The sequence below is a fragment of the Cibotium barometz genome, chromosome 62, assembly GCF_041138505.1.
Source record: "Cibotium barometz isolate CiBa-2024 chromosome 62, ASM4113850v1, whole genome shotgun sequence".
Taxonomy (NCBI): Eukaryota; Viridiplantae; Streptophyta; class Polypodiopsida; order Cyatheales; family Cibotiaceae; genus Cibotium; species Cibotium barometz.
Genome location: NC_141107.1, coordinates 28,520,016 through 28,542,102, shown reverse-complemented (window position 1 = coordinate 28,542,102; position 22,087 = coordinate 28,520,016). Strand labels below are relative to the sequence as shown.

The following is a 22,087-nucleotide window of genomic DNA, read 5'->3' as shown; positions in this document are numbered from 1 at the left end:
GGTGAAGTGGCTTTAAGCACATTCATACAATAAAATTCACCCATGTTTTTTTTTCGAGATAAAGTTCTTATTCTCAAAACTTTTCCTAGTGTAAAAAGAAACTCTAATATGTGTGGTATAAAGGGATAGTAAAAACTATAAAGCAAAAGGGATCATTCACCACATGCACTTCAAGAAAATTCAATGAAAAGCTATGTCTTGTCTAGGCTAGGTCATCTCCACAATGCTTTTAACATTGATATTGCATTGGAACTACATCAACATGAACACGAGCTCCAACAAAAAATCCCCACAAAGTTTTCAATAGGTTTGGCATGAAATTTGGAATCATCACTACCAATAAATTATTCACTAGTATTTTTGTTGTATGTAATCAAATGAACATAGTTTTGACAAGATTCCCTATTGAGGGGATTTTTTTGGCATATTCACTAATACAATTTTATATGTGATCAAATAAATGAACATCATAGTTTTTACAAGATTCCATATTGACAAGAATTGGGGAAAAAATGTTATAGATTGACCTCTTCAAATCTTGTTTAGGCTCTTAAAAACTCTGATTAGCACCAATGTTCGGGAAATACATTTTATTGAGCCGGATTGAAAACCTTCTCATTGTAATTTGAAGAGAAAATTGACCATTTTGAGCAGGCATTTCTCTATTAATGTTACAAAATATAACTAAAACTTGATAATTTTGAAGAGGATTCTTTTCCATCTCCCACAAATTTAAGCAAGCTCTACACAAATTTGAACAAGTTCTAGGAACCTATCTTTTCCGAAACCTTGATTAGTACCACATCCAAGTATCCCATTAGCTTTCTTGGGACATAAGTACCCCATTCATCAACCATGTATATAATATAAAACATTGAGATAAAATGGCCCCATTCATCCCCATTTAGTATAAGACATTAATGTCTTGCCCACTATGGCCAGAGCACTCCCACTAATCGTCCTCCTGAACCTAGGAGGAGCCACCATCTACAGAGATATGGGACAACCAACCAACTATAGTTTCTTCAAATGTCTTCCAGTGGATGCCAATGCTTTTGCACAAACTTCAACTCCTCTTAGAGTGTGTCATCCACGCTGGAGAGTGTGTACAGTGATCTTCTACTACCCTCTGAGTCCGTCTCCTTCACACTGGAGTCAGTGGAGTCCAGAGTCTGTCTCCTTCACTGGAGGATTGCCTTTGATTTTTTACTGTTGCCTCAAAAGAATAGGGCACGCTCAAAGAGATAGGGGCACAGCAAGAGGCTCACTCCCCTCAAAGGGACATAGGGTACAGCAAGAGGCTCACCCCCCTCAAAGGGATAGGGCACAAGCAGCTTCTGATTTTGGACCTATGTACATTATTTGATGCCCCTTTTTTGCTAGATGAGGTTAGACATGCAATTCAAGCAACACCACATGGTAACTATCTTGGGTGTGATGGCATTTTTCATTAGTTTTTGAGGTTAGACATGCAATTCAGGCATCACCACATGGTAACTTTCTTGGGGATAATGGCATTTTTCATTAGTTTTTGGGATGACATTGGGGAAGCAGTCTGTAAAGCTTTGTACTAAGTTAAGCTAAACAAACTTTCATTTATTGAAGCTCACCATTTATTTATAACTACAATAGAATCAGTACTCTCTCAGCTATGCAAGTAATGAGCTTGATTAGCTAGTTAATGGGACCAAGCATAGAGAGTAGCTTGTCTCATGCATAGCAAGCTTATCCTAATGAGATGCTTGGCCACAATATTAGCAAAGCACTAATGAACTGACAAGATACAAAAAGTATGTTGCCCACAAAAGGCTATAGGACCACTATATAGGTGGGGATGAAGGAGGCACCTAGAGCCCCTTGCAAGGGCCACTTGCCACGTGCTACTATGCTCCTTCACTCACCCAAAAAGTGTGTTGCCCATAAAGGGCTAGATTGCCACTATATAGGTGGTGATGAAGGAGGCACCTAGAGCCCCTTGCAAGGGCCACTTGCCACGTGCTACCTTGCTCCTTCACTCACCCATAAGGTGCTAGCGACACCCTACATGAACTATGGCTAGTGAGACCATAGTTCATAGCCTAAACGTGTTAAAATCACCACCACTAAGTGACCTCTACGGCTCTTGTATGTAGATCACATTATTCAACACCCTCTCTTTATCTACATACATACCAACATGGTGTGTGAACTCACACAAAGTGAAAAACACCAAGTTTGCCCAGTGGGTGTTGAAATATACAAGTCAATGGGTGTGTGTGGGAACAAGCCCTTAGCAAGAGGCTGTAAAAGAGAATCTATAAATGAGTGAGAAGCAGTGAAAAGATGAGAGGTATCTACTGGGAGAGAATAAAGGGTAGCATGAGAAGATTTAGGATGTGTGGAGATATTCTGGGAAAAGTGACGAGATGGAGAGAATCAAGCAAAAGAGGTGGAGTGAATCAAGGAGAGATCAGTGGGATTAGATGCTTGGCATCTTGTGGATGTAAACTCTATAAATTGAGACATTGGCCTAATGAGAATTTGCTGGTTTTTTATTATCCGTGCCTACATTAAGCTATCAGTTAATTACTCAGTAATCTCGTCTTACTCATCATCTAATCACTTTATTAATGATGTTGATTCTTACATTTGATCCACCATAGCTCATCACATTGCTGCAAATTTAACATGGTATCAAAGCCTAGCTTAGAATCCATCCAATTTATGAGCTCATTATCTTGCTAATCATCCAATTAATTAAGATTAAGAGAAGCAAATTTTTAGCTCTTTTTCAATTAGCCTCTATACCCCCAACTGGTGGAGCGGCTTGATCTCCCTCCAGGCTTAACAATAGGCTTCAAGCTTCTAGGCCCACCTAGCCAAGCTGCCCACGCATCAGCCAATCACGTCAAATCGCCAAACCGCTGAGAGAAGCTGTTGAAAATCGTGATTTTTCAAGCGCCTGTTTCTGGAAGAAATCTGCAGATCTTCTCCTCCACATAAGAAATTGATCTAATTCCTCTTGGCCCCAGGGGTTTTCAAGGGTGCTCTACATGCTGATGATGTCAGATTTGTGAAATTCCTCAAGGAGAAGTGGCATCAAGCTCTGCATCAAATCAGTGACTTTGGTAAAACAGAGATTAAGCATTCAATGTTTGGTCAAATCTTTTGTTTCTTGGTTTGATCCTCTACTAGACTAACTCCTATTGATGGCTTTGAAAGGAGTTGAGCTCATTTGAACTCTAAGGCTTCAAATCTCGCCTCCTCACACACTCTGTTTTCTGCACACAAAATAGGATATTGTTTTACTAATCAATGATTAATCAACACTAATCACTATATTTTGGTACAATTGAGGGTTCAAATTTACCATTGGGTATCTGATATATAGATCCCTATAACTTCAGATTACAATTCGGAGATGGTTTGATACTCCAACCATTCAGTACAGATTTGTTACCCTTGGCTTTATGTAATTTTTGGTGAATTTATGCTGATAAATCTGTTGTAATCATCACCTAAACACCAAATTGAGTTGTAAAAGGGTAGACACTGCTCCTGAATCTTGAAAGTGGATCAAGAGGTAAGACCCCCTTCACATCATCATGAGCATGGCACAAGAGATAGCCAAATTTAATGGGAAGCAGTTTTATACATGGCAAACAAAAACCATGTATTTGCTCATGAGGAAAAATCTGGGGAGCTAGTTGAGGGAAGAGATGAATGGCCAGAGGTGAGTGGAAAAAATGAGTGAAAGAGCAGGAATGAGAAAGCATTAGGACTCATCGCACTCAGTTTAAATAATGAAATCATTCACCACATCACAGGGATCCAATGGACAAAAGATGCATGGGATGAACTCAATAAATTATTTGGCACTCAAGCAAAAAATTTCAAAGATAAATCTGTTAATGCAATTCTATAAACTTGACATGAAGGAAAGTGAACCTTTAATCACACACTTGAACAAATACAAAAGCATTAAGCAATAACTGACAACCATTGGCACAAGAAGGTAGAGGATGATGAGGCACTAGCAGTGCTTCTGAAGAGTGTGGACAAAGGTGAATATGAAAACATTGTAGCAACCTTAAAGAATGTACCTAAATTGAAGCTGCATGAGATAGAAGGAGCTCTACTAGAGCAAGAGTCCAAGGTCAAAGAGAAGAAATGGGTGGACTCAACAACTGGAGAGGAAAAAGCATTCTTCACTCGAGGAGGATTCTCACGAGGACGAGGAAGAGGCAGAGTAGAAGGAAGGACCTTCACATGCCACAACTGTGGGAAGCCATGACACATGGCAAGAGACTGCTTCTACAGCAAACCCAGTGGAGGAGGAACGACATCGGCAAACTTCATGGAAACTCCTAATAAGGAAGTGGAGTCAGATCATCTTTTCTGAGAGAGAGAGAGAGAGAGAGAGAGAGAGAGAGAGAGAGAGAGAGAAACCCCACAACCCAATGTAACTTGTGTCCCAACATAGTAAAACCACCTTTGAGCCACCGCCGATGATGTAGGCCATGTGATAGATGTATGTGTGAGCACTTCAGTCAAGGTCACGGGCACTTGTAAGTAAGCCTTGGTGGACACAAAGAGAGAGAGAGAGTGTGTCAAGGACTATGAGTTTAGGGACTTGAGGCACTGGTCGCTTCCAAGGCAATGTAAATGAGCAAAGACATGAGTAGGATAGCTCGAGTAACATCATTGTGTCAATAACCAACTCAAAGTCCAGAAGATCCTTCTTTGTGCACAATGGTAATGACAATATACTCCTGCATTGGAGCGAAGGAAAATGATCCAAGTTTATGCATCCAATGGGATACTGTAAGGAGAGGACTATAAGCTCCAAAAGCAAGCACGGTATTTGTGAGCCTCCCAATAAAGGCAAGAGACACCTCTAATCCAATCTTGAGAAAATCCCAGCATGCAAGAGTTCCTTCTAAGAATTCCTAATCCACTCTTTCATTTAGCTCCAAATTGATAGTAGATAGCATCGGTTTTTGCATTATTTTTTGTTACGAACGGATGTGCACTTGAGTTAGCTTTTCCCAATAAGCCTTGGATTGCTTTGAATGCTTCTGGATTGAGCTAGCAATACTCTAAACACGAATCACTAGTCAAAATGGAGGCTTATCTTTGTTTTATAGCTACCAATTGAGCTAAAGTAACACGATATCTAGTGAGTGAAACTATGCACTTAAGAACTTGTGTCTCTGCATCGATAGAGAAATCAACTCAAATCATGAGGAGGAATGAGCAATCTAAGCTAATTTGCATCAGAGGGTTGACTCTTTTTGCTTCACTATTTACTGGAAAAAGTGAAGCCACTAATTAGGGTGATAATTTGAAATTCCTCATTTACAAAAAAAAATTCACTCTTTGTGAGTGACTCAAACCATTGTAATGTCATCATGATAAAGGATAACTGTATGAACACATTCACATGTGAGTATAGTGAAAATAGTAACTTAGAAGCAATGGTAAAAGTAAATATGCATGGCTACATCAACATCAACTTGTGAGTCAAGTTCTAAGAGGCCTAGGCATATATAATGTAAATAAAAAAAGTAAAGTTAAGAAATCAAAACAACCTCATTATTATCTCACAGCCAAAAGCTTGAGATTTTTTTGATTTTCTTAACAAATATTTACATTTGTTTAGGGTGACCTTTACACTTCATTTGGTGAGGGATAATCACCCTATGTAATTTTGAAGACCTTTCAAGAAACCCTCAATCTATAAAGAGTTTCCTCTTCATTGTACTTGAGTGTGAAGTTATGCTCACAAAATGGGAGGGGTTATTTTAACAAAGTTGTGAGAAGTTTGATGGATCCAAGTATCACACTAAGAGCATCAAGATGCAAATGGAATTGATTGATAGGGATATGTGGGGCATTGTGATTGGGGATAGACAAGAACCCAAGTGGCAGAGACCCTAAAATGGTTGCGAAATGGAATTGTAATACTTTCTTTCATCATTAAGGACTCAAATGGAGCATGGACTAGGCTCAAAGCCATCTTTGGAAAAATTAATGCAACAATGATCTTTATTAGAAAAAAGCTTTACATAGTGGAGAAGGATGAACAAACTAATGTTGCTACTCATGTTAACAACATTAACTAATAAGTGGTGCAGGGATCACCATAGAAGAGGAAGAGGCAACGTTTGTGCTTCTTGTTAGTATGTCTCAAAATTGAGAAATGTGTGTCTGTCATAGTTTGTGTTACCCCATCTCTTATCTTAAAAGTGACAAGGATGGAGGCAATTACATATTCATCAACACCCCACTCCACAATGTTTTCGTGAATAGGCTCTTCTCATGGATGAGAAGAGAAGAAGTTCAAGACCCCAAGGTCTTGTTTCGACTGTAAGAAAAAGAGCCAACTATTACAAGAAGAAACGAGACAAAGAAGAAAAGGGAAAAGACAAGGAGAGGCCCAAGGAAGAATCTTCAAGACATGAAGCCAATTTTTTAGACCATTTATTCTAGCAGCATTATGTTGCTAATAAAGGCATTACAACTACCTTGTGATCTTTATGATAGCCACTGTTAAATTTGCAGCAATGTGATGAGCTATGATGGATCAAAGGTGAGAGGTATCTACTAAGAGAGAATAAAGGGTAGCATGAGAAGATTTAGGATGTGTGGAGATATTCTAGGAAAAATGAAGAGGTGGAGAGAATCAAGCAAAAGAGGTGGAGTGAATTAAAGAGAGATCAGTGGGATTAGATGCTTGACATCTTGTGGATGTAAACTCTATAAATTGAGACATTGGCCTAATGAGAATTTGCTGGTTTTTGATTATCCATGCCTACATTAAGCTATTAGTTAATTGCTCATTAATCTTATCTTAATCATCGTCTAATCACTTTGTTAATGATATTGATGCCATATAGTTGAAATTGAAACGGAGAAGGAAGAAAGTGAACCATGCCCCACCCTCCCTCCATATAGCAAAACCCAAAGGATAGCCCAAAGTTCCCATGAACAAGCTAGGACACTATTTTAAAAGTGACAAAATGAATGCAATGTTACCGACTGTGTGTACAAGGGACTTACGATCTCACCCACGATCTTGGATGGTGGTATTGATGTTAGCATAATCACCAAGGATTGACAAGGAGGCTTGCCACCACTCATAAATGCCTCATGCTTAGGCTTGCCAATGGGAACACATCTAAACATTTGGGTATCCCTTAGGATACAAAGATTAAGACTTTTCATGGATTGATAAGAGTGACCCTATCTTGGACTCGGATTGCATAGAATGGTACTATCAAGGGAAAACTAACTATTCCTCCTTTCCAAACCCACTCATACTATTTCTATGCACCACTAGGGGAGCGATATTATGGAGCCACCTTTGTGGACCTGTTCTACCTACGGTTTCATCCCCTTGCACCATGTTTTACCTGTAATGAGCATGGAATTTTCATGGATTGATTTTCCAAGGTGGTTATGGTGTTTTTTGTTTTCATGGGTTTTTACTGTGGGGAGGTGGTGAGGGGCAAGAAAGACACCCTACGAGAGATGACAGAGAGCCTACAGTGCGAACAATAGAGAGAGAGAGGAGGAGGAGGAGGGGCAGTTAGTTCAAGCTCACCCCCCCTTGTGGGCAGTGTGGTCTCCACTTGGGCATGGGGAGGCCCGGGAGGTACACAACACCTCAATTCCATCATGGACCAGCTTCCACATGGTTAGTACGTCAATGCAAATGATTTTTATCCTTGATCTAGATCACAATTGTTGAGAGGTATTTGACTAAAATTTCCAAATAAGTTCTGTTCACTTTACAAAAACATGCACTTCCAACAGTTTGATACCAAAATTTTCACCATTCATTTTAAGTGGTGTATAAATATGAACATTTTAGTAAAACTCAGGCTATAAAAAGAGATCAGCTATGCTCAGTTGATTTACAAAATTTACATGATACTGCCACCAAGCACCCCCGGTGCTCAAAACTCGCCCTATCCACCTCACATTCCCATAACAATACAAAAGCTCTCACACTATAGTACATGAATTCCCAAAAAGCAAAATGGGGTGTGAGAGGAAGCACTGGTTGGAGTCTCAAGGATGATGCCAGCTCATTATAAGGAAGGTGTGGTCATTATAGGAATTCCACTAACTGTGATCTCTTGACTTGGAAGCTGATATCCTATACCAAGATCCTCAAGTTGCTGCTTCAAATATAGCAGCATGTTACTTCTCCTTTGGAATCTCTCCCCTCCATCCTAACAAAACAAATTGTGTGTACAGTAAGCCCGTTAGTGATCACAATTTTATTATAATCCACTCAAGCTATGAAGGTGGTAATCCCTCTGGTCTAAATCCATATAAAGTCACTCACAAAGACTGGCTACCACATTTGTCATGTTTTGAAAACTCGTTTAATTACTTTCAACATCTTCTAGTTACTATCACTTTGATTGGATTTGTGCCAAAAAATGAAAATTTAAACTACACTGCACCCGATGCATGTGCATGTGTGTGTTTGGGGGAGAGAGAGATTTTATCAAAGACCTAATTAGTCTATGAGAGAAAGAAAGAAAGATATATTAATGTCTGCAAAAGACCGTAAGGTTCTATGAGACCAAAAGTTACAATGAATCCATGAGAGAGAGAGAGAGAGAGAGAGAGAGAGAGAGAAGTGACTTTTTTAACATCTCAAGAAGGCCAAAATGACCTATGAGACCAAAAAATAGGCATATACAATCTCTAATAGGTAATGCCCAGAGCATCTCCTAAATGCTATTTCAACTAAGGAATGGTGTACCAGGCAGGACATTAATTGACTCTCTCTCTCTCTCTCTCTCTCTCTCTCTCTCTCTCTCTCGCTCAGAGTATATCCATGGTACCATTGTATTACTTTTGATCTCATAGGCCCTTGGGGTCTTAACTTTCTTTCTTTCTTTCTCTCTCTCTCCCCATAGCACCAACGCTACCATGATTCAACTTTAGTGTTTTTACTTTTCATATCTAGGCCTCCGACATAGACAAATATATTAGCCAGCCTGTCTATATTTATACCATGATACTTGCATGATGGGCACTGGAAGCAGATTTACAGCCTAGTTAAACTTGGGTGCTCAAATCTTAAGGTGATGCAACATTCAATCTGAAATGCTAGGATTGAAGGGTAGAGCCCAAGAATGGGGTCGTCAAACTATGCCATCAAAATGCACAGGGATAACTTTGCAAGTAGTGGAATGTGCTAGGGTCAGGCTATGGTCAAAGATGGCAAGAGATTCCCATGAATAGAAGTTAACCCCTCTTTGTATGGCACGTTCTTCCAAGAGAACTTGTGTAGTAGATTCTTTGTCCTAGGGCCTCGGGAGATAGGTCAGACCCGTGGTTGGGTGCTTGTCAACCTTATTCGAGAGAGGTTTGACAACCCTTCGTCCTCTATGGCGGCCCATGACAAGCTCCCCTAGGCCTACTACCTCATAGTGCTCTGTAGAGAGTTGGTGGAGTCGGTTGGTACCTCTGTGATGTCCACCATGTAAGATTCGAGGTCTTCCACCGCTTGCGCCAATGACGTAGTTCAGACTCATCACCATGGGGGACGAGGCCTTCTCCAAACATGGGCCAAGATGTGGTCGGCTGAGGGGTGGCGGACAAAGTGGGGGCTACCATGGCCCCACGGATCCCTTGGTCCAGACCTTCCAATTTCAGCTCGTGGACCGTGCTCCTTGAGAATCCACAAACGGTTAGTACCCCAGCCATGTAGTACTCCGGTGCTTCAGGAAGCCAGAACACCACAAAGTCAAGCAAGAATGAAATTCCCTGACACCTTCCACTAGGCCTATGGGGGTTACCTCCCATTGGTCCGCCATCCAGACACAAAAGTTGGCTGGTCTTGTTACCTAGAGACCCACAAAGTCAAGCAAGGATGAAATTTCCTGGATTACGACAGTGACGCCTTCCACTAGGCCTATGGTAGTTACCTCACGTTGGTCCGCCATCCAGACACAGAAGTTGGCTGGTCTCATTACCTGCACGGAGTGTGAATTCTAGCATTAGGTTTACCCTAGAGCCACGAGCCACGAGCCACGAGCCAACACCAACAATTGCCCCGGAAAGTGGGGTGCCATGAATGTCCACAAAGAGGTGGGGGCTCCATAAGGGCCATAAGGGAAGGGTTGGTGCGGCTGATACCCATGCACCCGGCAATGCATGCACCTGTAGTAGGAAGTGGGAACCATCCATTGTGGAATCTGCCCACCACTAGAATTGGGTGGCTTTTTTTTTTGATCCCTTATACAGAGAGGAAAAGTGTGAGAATGTGCTACTCACAAGGGTTTCCGTCATGTACTTTTCCTCTCCATAGGAAGTGGGAACCATCCATTGTGAATCTGCCCCTCCCTTGCTTTGCCTCTATTTCCTCCGCCCCTTGCCCCTCCTCAGCTTTGCTTCGGGTGCCCCTTTTTAGCCTCAAGAACTGATACTCTTAAATAGGGTTCAAGTTGACCTTTTTTTCTCAATTAGCATCATGGCTAATCAATCCCCTCCAGCCGGGCAAACCATCCAGTTTTCACAAGACGAGCTTGCCACCCTCTTTGCCGAAATTGAGGAAGACTCCAAGATGACACTCATTGGAAAAATCTTTGGCTCTCACCCCTCCTGTATCCAAGCCCCTGGCTAGGTACTAGTGGCATTGCCCTCTGACTTCGCGCTCCATTTTAAAGATGTAAGGCTACTTGGAAGAGGATTCTTCCAATTAGACTTTGAGGCAAAGGAGGCAGCCTCAGAAGTGCTCGGGGGCCAGTCCTTTCCCTCTAGGCCCAAGGAATATTTTCTTCCTACCCTACACCAACTACCTCGACCCTGTCAAAGAAGAACGGAACTGTTACCCTATTACAATCAGGTTCCCATGTCTTCCTCATGCTTATTGGTCATTTTTGGAGGCCATTGGGGCAGCCTTTGGATTGGTCCTCCCTGATTTTCCCACTTCTGTTGCCCAGGCAATCACTGCCTCAGCTGATGCCATTCCCAGGGTTATGGTGTTGGCTGTGACAGTGAGTCCTTTGAAAATTTTGTGCTACTTCCGAGACCTAATGGTCCATTGAAGCAACGTATGGAGATGTCAGGTAGACCTACCCAGTGCCGGGTCAGCCACCAGATGGGTCACTTTGCGAGGGATTGCCCTAAGGCTAGGGGTCATAGGAGGCCATGCAAACGCGCTCCTCAAGCAACACAGCCTCATGCTCCGCCTCAGCCATGAGTGGCAGGTCGTCTCTCATTACCACCCTCCAAGTGGGAACGCTAGGGTACAGAATGAGGCCTCGCAATGTACACCGTGATGATGTATTGGGTCAGAGTGATGAATTTGCAGAGTCATCCTTGCAGAAGGATGTTGCATCAAGGCATGAGTCCTTGCTTGGGATGAACAATATGCAGGATGCACTTGGTATGGATGCACAAAACTTGTTGCCATCTCATGAGGCCTTGCAGGATTTACAACAGGATATATGCCATGATGCTTTGCAAGCACCCATGCATTGTGCACATATGCAGAAACTGTGCATCCACGACAGAATGAACATGCTGACATTAAGGATTACCCCCTCCTCCAGCATTACAAGAGGCGGGTTCAAAATCCAACCAAACGGATGCTCACGTCCAAGATCAAAACCACTTCTTTACCAAAATGGGCTTGGGTGTACTGTGAGATGGGGGCGGCGGAGGGGCGGGTGGTGTGCAAGTAAGAGTGAAAGAGAGGTAGGCATGGTTAGCTTCAAAGGGGTGTGGCGGGATGGAGAAGTCAGGGAGAAGTTGTGCCAAAGCCGGAGATCCCATAAGGTAGTCCAAGGTGCTAGTACCTCTTGAGTGAGGAAAGGAGGTGAGGGCATCGGAGGAGGGCCATCAGGATACATCCCGTTATAGATAACAAGACCATGTGCAACTCCCAGCTCTAAGAAATATCTCCCATACACTGTGACCTCACGGTCCTGTGATGATCTCTGCAGCCCCATGGCAATGATGTCCAGCCCATGTAGTTCGATAGGGTCATCCAGATCGAGTAGTGGGACATACTGACTCCTCGTCCTAGAGTTGAAGTCCCCAAGCAGGATGACTTCCCCCAGTTGTGAGAACTCCATAATATCCCCATATAATGGTAAGTATGGTGACTGGCCATGCTGTGTGGTGTAAGGAGAGTGGCGCGGTGCAAAATAACACACAACATTGTGGATGACTCTGTCACCGCTAAGCTGTAGCCACACCCAAAGATACGGTGCATTCTCGTCCTTCCGGACGATGTTGAGAATCTGTCGGAGATGGGGTCTAAAAAGGACAGCTATGCCTCTTGAGCCACGTACTCCTAATGTGCCGGTCTTGCCTTGGAAATCTGACTCCCACTCATACCCGGCTACGTATGTTTAATCCTTCTCAGGGTTTTGATGAGACTCCATATAGAAAATGACATCCCTACCTGTGAGAATCTCCCTCAAACCTCGTGGATTCAACCACAGGGTGCCATTGCACTTCCATACTGCTAACCTCAAGTATTTGGTCTCATAGACCCCGCGTCCCTATTTGGGACGGCACTCAGTGTGATAATGACCCTACCATCTCTGTAGATAGCCCACTTGCCCGCTCTATGGGCCTCATGAACTGTCACCATTGTCTCATGCCAGTGTGCCACCTGTGCTAGGGTGAGATCATCTCCCATGTACACCTATGTGCCCTTGAGGGCAGCCCGTCTATCTAAGGAAGCCTATCTACTGGTGGCATCAGGGAATCTAATGATAAGGGGCCGCTCTCGTGTCATATTCTTGCCTGCCCTCCATGTATCTGCAAAGGAGGGGGTGAGATTTGGAGGCTTTGTGATGATCCTTACCCCTGGGAGAGACTTGCCTTGGCCTTGGAGAGGACTAGCCAGTACTATCACTCTATTGCTTTGGCCAAGAAAAAAGAGGCTCTGGACAAAGAGCAAGCTACTAGACACAGGTTGGCTGTGCTTCAAAGGAAACACCAGAAGCATCATGAGTCCCGGGCTTGGATCCTAGATCTCTTGTCCACTATTAGAGCTGAGTTATAGGTGGCCATGGATAGGCGGGTTGAGTTTGCATTTCATGCATTTCATGCATTTTGGACACAGATGGGGGTGGCATATGCAACAAACCATTTTTCTCAGTGCATAGACCTATGCACATTAGGAACAATTTGAGATGCTTGCAAGATTCTCTAGTAGCGGGATCATGACGAGGCATCAATCTCCAAAGAGGAGGGGTCACTAACGGGTTCCTCGAAGGCACTTAGAGGGGGGGCCGTCACCATTGGCGGCGGGTTCCTCGAAGGTACTGGGAGGGGGCCTGTCACTGCCGTCAGCGGGTTACTAGGATAAGTGCTCATAACCATTCTGTCTCTGACAAAACCGTATCCTCCTAGAGCTTGCCAGACTGGCGCGCCTGCTCTGGAAGTCTGACAGTGGTTCCACCTTGGACCAACGGTCTGCCACTCTCCTGCATCGGGATCCTCCGAGGCCAGGCCTTGGTGCTCTAATGCCTGCAGGTCGGTATCCCCCCCACCTCCCTGATGATAATCTAAGAACTGAGAATGGGAGCACAGACCACCGAAGCACCCTCTTGGACTGACGGCGGCGAGGACAAGCTCTAGTAAGGTGTCCCATCTACCAACAAATGAAGCATTGGCAAAGGAGGCTAGAGTACTCAACTCTTTGCAGAATAGAAGCTCCCCGAAGACAAGGAAGTGATATGACATGAGAAACTGACTCTCGAGAGGCTATGCAGATACGAAGAGATGGAATCCTGGCCCTCTGAGCTAGAACCGAAGCGACAGTGGAGAGGGATTCCATCACTCTCCCAATAAGACCACCTATCAGCAAGAGGAGTGGAAGGTATTCCTTCCTAAGACCAAGAAAGCAAATTGTCATTGGAAAGCCTAAGACACCAACTAGAGGGTCGGACGTTGGGTCGAAGCCGTGCTGCCACCTCACAAGAAGGCTTGCTAGGGTGTACACAGTGCGACGAGGCTCAGCTTCATGACTCTGTTTGATGCTGCAAGCAAATCAAACTCAACCTGGTAGATCCACGCCCCAAAGGATGAATACCAAGATTGCCGATAAGGCTTGCTTGCAAAAGGTCCCTGAGGTGTTCACGTGCCGTGCGGCTACCCACAATCTTGCAGACCAAGGTGGAGGCCTCCAAGGATTCAACTATCAAAGCAAGGAGCTGGTGGTCCTCTTTTGAGAAGGAAAGGCAAGGGACGATGGCCTCGGTCTCGGTGATGATGGAGCGGTTGCCATGGAATCCTCTTGGAGGTATGAAGACCAGAAGATGCTGACACTCACCGAAGAGAAAGAACAACCCGAAAACTAAAACACTTGACAAGAGGGAGGAAGGGCTAGGGCAACGAGAGGGGCTCGAGGGGGAGGGAGGATATAAGGGGCAGAGGCGAGGAAGGCAAGGCCGAAGAGGGGCTGGCGGAGAGGGGGGTCAAAACAAGAGATGGGGCAGACGGGAAGGAAGGAAAGGCGGGATCTCAACAGGACGGGGGAAGCAGGCAGTGGGCAAGAGCCAGGCTAAAATAGGAGTGGGCTGCATTGAGGCATAGGCCACGAAGAACTAAGACGGAGGCTGAACCGGTAGAAGAGGGGAAGGCAGGAGCTGGGGGCAACACCAAGCAGGAGTGTAACTTCCAGAGGGCCCAAGGGTTTCACAAAACACTTGACCATGAATGCAATTAAACACTGCAATTGGCCACATCATTAAACATATGCCACTTAATCCACAAAACTGTAAAAGAGAGATGTGCATAGAGGCTGGAATGGGCCAGCACCCCTTAAAGTATTTTATTAACCAAGGAGAAAATATCATGTACAAGCTTTGAAGGCCTTACTCTCCCCACAAGAGATGCCGGATTATCCATATACAAATGCCATAACATAGCCCAACATGAGGCAACCATAAAATTCAGCCGGTACATAGGCTATAGAAATGCGAAGCCAACAATATACCTCCGTGTGGGTACTGACTTTTCCCCAAAAACCACGGGTCTTCATGCAATAGAGCTGGTACAACAAATACAACTCTCCATTCAGCTGGTACAGCAAGTACATGGGCTGGTACAGTAGGTACAACTCTCCATTCAGTCGATACAACCCTCCATTCAACCGATACAACAAGTACATGGGCTGGTACAATAGGTACAGCCCTCAAATCAGCCAATACAACAAATACATGGCCTCGTAAAGTAGGTACAGCCCTCAAATCAGCTACTACAACTCTCCATTCAACTCGTACAATATATAAATCAGCTGGTACAAGGATGGTGCAGCCATCAAGAGGTAAAGAAATAAAGAAACCTTCTATTGAGGGGAGTGAAGGAGTGTAGGAACTCTCCACAAGTAGAAGTCGACGAGAATGTGGGTAACCAAACATGAGAGGCTAGCGTGCAGCAAGAGAGCCTCGTAATGAAGAGAGAGGTTCCAATTTATAGATTTGGGTCTCCCATGCGCTAAAATGCCAAGAGAAGGCTATAATGACAAGTGGAGAGCCAGACAATAGCTGAATTGACAAGTGTGAGGCCACTTGTCTCACTTTGATCCACTTTCTTGCCACATGTCCCAATCTAAGAGATGGGTCCTTCCATAATCTTCACCTTTAAAACTATACACTGCTTGTCATAGGTACTTTGGGAACTCTTGGTATTTGCTCAATTCCAGACATAATGACGCGAACGGAATCTCCATCGGAGTCAGGCCAAAAATAGCAACTAACCTAAATTTTAGGAGTGTGCTCCTTTGTATTCCAGGATAATCCCCCATTCCCAAAGCTTATACTTTCCAAATATTTACACGTTCTGGAGTCCACCACACTTCTTTCATACTGAATGTCTAAGCTGGTGACATCCTCCCCAGCTTCTTAAAAGTTGTCCACAACTTTAAGCTTCAAGCCATATATCCAAGATATAATCATGTCCCATCAAGTGGACAAGACGAGACAGTCTCATAAATCCAATATAACTAAAAGAATCAATGTCCCAATACCGTAAGTCCACATATCATAATCATGTCCCAAAAATATGGGCAAGACGAGTTCTATAAGTCCAGATATCATAATCATGTACCAAATAAATAGGCAAGACAAAACAATCCCATAAGTCCAGATTTCAAAATCATGTCCCAAATAAATGGGCGAGACAAAAGAGTCCCATAAGTCCAAATATCATAATCATATCTCTCTGTCCATACTCCAAGTCGAATCCAACTCCAAGGAATAGTTACTCGTTCCCCAATCCCCAAAGTCACGTCAAATGCATACTACTCTCTACTAGCTTTCATGCTTATTCATGCGAACACCAAGCCAATAAATAGAAGACCGATTGACCATGCACGCGGATGTAGAACGTCCACTGGATTTGAGCGTAGACACCCCCCCCCCCCCCCCCGCCCCCCGACGTACCAGATTCCAATCTACTCACCCTTGGCATAGACACAAGTCCCCTGCCAACAAGGTGTCACTCCACATGACCCTTGGCATAGACATAAGTCCCCTGCAATCAAGCATCATGTCCACTCTACCACTTGCACACTGTGTTGGTTCTTTGACCACACAACTTGGAGGGGAGGTTGGCTCAGGTAATAAGATAAAATAATCATTCGTAGGCATAGATAGCCTAGTGTTCCATAAGCATTTCTGCTACACATAGTTTATAGGCATTTCGGCCATCATTAGTTTTACACGAATTTCGGCCCACCAAGAAATCCTCGATCCATGAGATGACCATGAGTTCCATAAGTCCAATGCATCCCAAATAAAGGAAGCCAAAAACATAATCCATCCCAATGAAGGGAGCCATAACAAATGTTTCCCTGAAACCATCTCAAGGCAAACAACAACACACTATTCTCCTTGTACATGCATACAAGGGTTAGTGAACCTCAAAAGCATTTCATAATAAGTACAAAAGTATCAACTTCACAAACTCAAAGTATACTTAGCTTTTCTTTTTCTAGGTTCACTCCTGTGGCGTGAGGGTTATGAACCCACCATGCCAGCCAAAAGATAGACAATTCCATATAGAAGAGAATATAGGCAATAAAGCCAATTCCACAATTCCAAACTAAGAATCCATAAATCAGATTGTCTTTCGCACATGCCTTGATGCATGACTGCTCTCATAAGTGGATAGGCCAGATGTATTTAGCTACACTAATAGCCAGTACTTTTACCCAACAAGATCGTCTTCACACAACAGTGTGAAAAAGCCAACGCTCTGATACCAATGTAACTTTTGGAGGACCCAGGAGTTTCGCAAAACACTTGATCATTAATGCAATCAAATACTGTAATTGTTGGCCATAGCATTAAACATATGCCACTTATTCCACAAAACTGTAAAAGAGAGATGTGCACAACTGACACAATTGACACTGCATAGAGACCGGAACGGGCCGACCCGCCCCCTTGAAGTATTTTATTACCCAAGGAGAAAATATCATGTACAAGCTTTGAAGGCCTTCTCTCCCCATGAGAGATTCCGGATTATACATATACAAAATGCCATAACACCATGTAGGCAAGCATCTTTTGAATTATGCATATAGGTTGAGTGTGCACTATAATATGCATGCACAACGTGCTGCGATGACCTGGTGAGCGTGCGCTGCCGATTTTCCTGCCCCCGCCTGCCCCTCTGCAGCCCCCCCGCCTGCCCTCCCCTCCCCTCCTGCTGCTCCTGCTAGCCCTTCTGCAGCCCCCTGCCCGCCCTCTGCTGTCTTCGCCTGCCTTTCTTCAGCCCCCGCCAGCCCTTTTGCTGCCCCCGCCTCCCCCTCTGCAGCCCCCGCCTGCCCCTCTGCTGCCCCCACCTGCCCCACTGCCTTTGCTACCCCAACTGCTCCCGCCCTTCTGCTCCTGCCCTTGCCCCCCCTCTTCTGCACCCGCCTCTCTATCAGCAGCAATTTTACCTGGATTCAAGTCGGCCGCCCATTTTTTTGATTGGCTTTATGGCTTCTTCTGCCACAGCCAATCTTTCGTCACCCCCATTGGCCGAGAGAATCATCAATTTTTCACAAGACGAGCTCACCTCTCTTCAGCACGACATTGACCTTGAGGTCCAGACTACCCTTGTTGCGAGAGTTTATGGTTCCCACCCTTCTCGTTCACAGGCCCGTGTATGGCTTCTAGCAGCTCTCCCTTCGGAGCTAATTGTGCACTTTCAGGATACTCGTTTACTTGGTCGAGGCTTCTTCTAGGTGGACTTTCATTCTTCAGAAGCTACTTCTCAGGCTTTGGCTAGCAGCCCCTTTCCTCTTGGTCCTAGGAAGATTTTCTTCTTTCAATACCAGGTGGGCTTTGATCCAATGGTGGAGGATCAGCGCCTTACCCCGGTCTCATTACGGTTCCCTGCTCTTCCTTGGTCCTATTGAAGGCTTTTAGCTTCCATAGGGGCATCCTTTGGCCAAGTTCTAGAGGTACCAATCCTCCGGAGCTCTCCCGCCTCAGCTTCCACGGCCATTACCGCCACTCTTCATGGTGTACCCCAAGTCCTTGTGCTTGTTCCTGATCCATCGATTACTGATGATCATGTTATGCTTCAGAGACCTCACGGATCTCATTTCCACCAGAGGATGGAGATTGCAGGCAGACCTGACCAGTGTCGGATTTGTCGTCAACAGGGTCACATTGCTAGAGATTGTCTCCCAGATCGAGGGGCCATGCTAGGAGGCGGCGTGATCCTGCCCATCAGAGGCCTTCTGTAGATGCCGAGACTCCAGCTGCTCCTTTGCCACAGCAGACCACACACCGTTGGGTTGTGGTTAGGGATGGCAGGCACCCTCGGACCCCCGTACCTGCCCCTTCACCCACACTCCCTGTGGAGCACCCTAACCCCTTTGCAGCTCTTGCCTCACAGGATGTTGATCCTTTTTTGGAGGATGAGGCCTTGCAGGCACATGATCTGGATCCCTCACAGGAGGATGCTGCATTACAGTTACAGGATGATTGCACCCTTGAGGATGATGTTGCACATTCGCTTTGTCATGGTACCTCTCCAGTTCTGAGGACTAGCCTTGGCTTTTCCCCGGAGTGGGAGAGAGAGGTAAGGTTTACATCGTCAAGTTTTCCCTCCCTTACCTATGCGAGACGTACTTCCGCCTCTAAAGGGGGTCCTTCCTCGACCACGAGATCTGGTCGTTCCTACTCTGAGTCTTTATGAGGATTGTCTGTTGGAACATTCAGGGTCTTGGGGTTTTTTTCCGCGTCGGCGGAAACAAATTGTAAAAATCCAGCTTCATTGTGCAGTCACAGGTGGACCTATGGATATATTGCTCTTGCAAGAGCATAAACTGGATGCTAGTCAGTGTGGGAGATCACGCAAGCTTCTCTCAAGACACACCTTTTGGTCACCAGCTGTTGGTACCAAGGGTGGTGTTTGTATCTCTGTTTCAGCTTTGATCTTGCCTTGCATCATTGGACATAGTGTCATTTTGCCTGCGAGAGCGCAGTGGATCCTTCTTATGCAGGGTACTACACGCATTGGTATTCTCAACCTCTATGCTCCTAACCATAGAGGTGAGAGGATTGCCTTTTGGAAATCTCTCACTACATTGATGCCTCTTGCCGACCATTGGATTATTGGTGGGGATTTTAACATGGTTGAGATGCCAACGGATAAAAGAGGTGGACATGAGGGCTTGGTGCATCCTCTTGAAAGAGCGTCTTGGGAGAGGTTTATACTCTCCATTCATGGTAGAGATTGTTGGCATGAGGATGACATTTTGAGGAGTCCATCCACTCTTCTTTATTCATGGTCTAACAGGAGAAGAGATGTAGGATGTATCTATGCACGGTTAGACAGATTTTATGTGCATGATTGGGTGCTTGACAGAGGTGGACATACTTTGATTGCTACAGGCACCTCCAAATCGGATCATTGCCCAGTGGTTTTATGTATTAGAGATCCGAATTGCCATGGATCATCACCCCATGTACGCATCCCTGATCATTTGTTTTCAAATGCAAAACTATCGCGTCGTATGCTTGATATTTGGACATCTCATGACTTCTTACAGGCCTCTCAAAGCTTGGCCTCTGCTCTCTGTGATATTAGTGACTTTTATCACACATGTGCCCTGTCTAAGAGGCAAGAGGCCTTGGACTTAGAAAGGGCTATTAGACGTAGATTGGCTGCCTTGCAGAAAGAGCACGAGAAACATCCTCATGCTCAATGGGTTGCAGATTCTTTATGTACTATTAGTGCAGAACTTCATCACTCTCTTGAGTAGCGCACGGAGTATTGTTTCCATGCCCAGGAATCCTTTTGGACACAGATGGGTGGCAGATGTAACAAACATTTCTTTGCTTCTCATGGCCCATCTCATGCTAGAGATAGTGTCAGACAGTTGCAGGATTCACATGGCACTCTTCACTCAGATCCTTTCATGGTTAGACAGATTGCCACCGATTTCTATTGCCAGCTTCTTAGTGCTGAGCCGCATTCTGATCTGAGACACAGGGCACAGAGGAAGGTTTGGAATGCATTGCCACATTTGATCACCGAGGAGATGTGTGCCGCTCTGGATGCTCCTTTTTCTATGCAGGAGTTCAGTCATGCTCTTCATGCCTTACCTCATGGTAAGTGTCCAGGGGAGGATGGCCTCTCCCCTGTTTTTTTCACTAATTTTTGGGATGAGATTGGGGCTGAGATAACATCGGCTTTGCAGGAGATGTGGGACACACGTTCTATGCCTTCTTCTCTCACTGAGGGGCTTATTTATCTTATTCCTAAGAGCGGGGATAAGACATTGATTGGCCAGTGGAGACCTATCACCTTACTTGGGACTGCCTATAAGATTCTTGCTAAGGCAGTGAGCATCAAATTGCACCCAATTTTGCAGGATGTTATTCATGATACCCAGAATGGATTCTTACACGGCAGGAGCATCTTTGATAACATTTTCTCGTTTTGGGAGGCCGTCGAATGGACTAAAGCGAGCAATCAGCCCTTAGCCATTCTGCTCTTGGATTTTGAGAAGGCCTATGATAGAGTGGATTGGGACTTTCTTGAGGGTACTCTTACTCATATGGGCTTCTCTCAGAGATGGATCAAGGGAGTTTCATGCATGTATCGTGATGCCCACAGTAGAGTTCTTGCTTGCGGTGATAGAGGAGAGCGGTTTTAGATTTCTCGCTCAGTACGACAGGGCTGCCCATTAGCCCCTTTATTATATATCATAGTTGCAGAGGCCATGAGCATCTTTCTCCGCTCCACTGCTGCTGGTATTTCAGGATTGAGGTTGCCTCTTCGTGGTCATGAGGAGTTGGTTGACTCTGAGTTAGCTGATGACAGAGCCCTGTTTTTGGAGGCTTCACATATATGCTTATGTTCCTTCCGGGTAGCACCAGAGGAGTTCCGTTTGGCAGCAGGGGCACTCATTAATTGGCACAAATCTGTTGGCTTTTGGGTTAGTGATTTACCGAGAGTTGATTGGGGTGCAGAGCTTGGTTTTACTTGGATCAACAGAGGATGTACTGCTAGATATTTGGAATGCCAAGTTGGGATTGATATTTCTCCTGCACAGCAGTTTGCTCTGGTACTTATGAGTATCCGGAAGAAGCTCCTCCATTGGAGCTCCAGGAGATTAGATTTAGCCTCTAGAGCTTTGGTGGCTAATCAGGTTTTGCTTGCCTCAACTTGGTTTATTGCCTCTTGTTGGTGCTTCTCTCTGCGTGCATTGGCCAATTGCGGAGATTGATCCGCAATTTTCTCTGGTCGGGCTTGGATGGCACCTCAGACACTCGTGCCAGGGTTGCTTGGCTCACAGTTATTTAGCCCAAAAGAGGGGGGGGCTTGAATATTATCGATCCGGATGTTCAATGCAGGACGTTGCTTTGCAAACTTGTGGTGAGAGGTTTTCCTACCAGGCACTGAGCCTTGCAAGGATTTTTTTCTTGTCTCAGATTTCCAGATGTACACCTAGGGTCGGGAGAGACTGGATGCCCAACACACGTTTTTTGTTCACAGAGGCTGATATTAGGGCACCATCTTCCCCTCTTATTGCAGCCATTGTCAGAGCATGGAGAAGCATGAGATATTTTTTGCGACAAAGGCTTTTCCTAGGTCTTTGGACAAGGCT

General features: G+C 44.8%; 1 protein-coding gene across 4 annotated transcripts in view; it reads right to left on the bottom strand.

The window, feature by feature from the left end:
- Positions 1-7,723: 7,723 nt before the first annotated feature.
- The window catches only part of LOC147604325 (mechanosensitive ion channel protein 5-like), a 95,259-nt gene continuing 80,895 nt past the window's right edge, over positions 7,724-22,087 (bottom strand). For all 4 annotated transcript variants that reach the window (XR_015265407.1, XM_086795239.1, XM_086795238.1 and 1 more), the window contains one exon: positions 7,724-8,219. Coding sequence is in view for 3 of the 4 variants with exons in the window: in XM_086795239.1 (XP_086651365.1) it covers positions 8,076-8,219 (144 nt within the window). In the remaining variant the exon portion in view is untranslated. The remainder of the gene's footprint in view (positions 8,220-22,087) is intronic.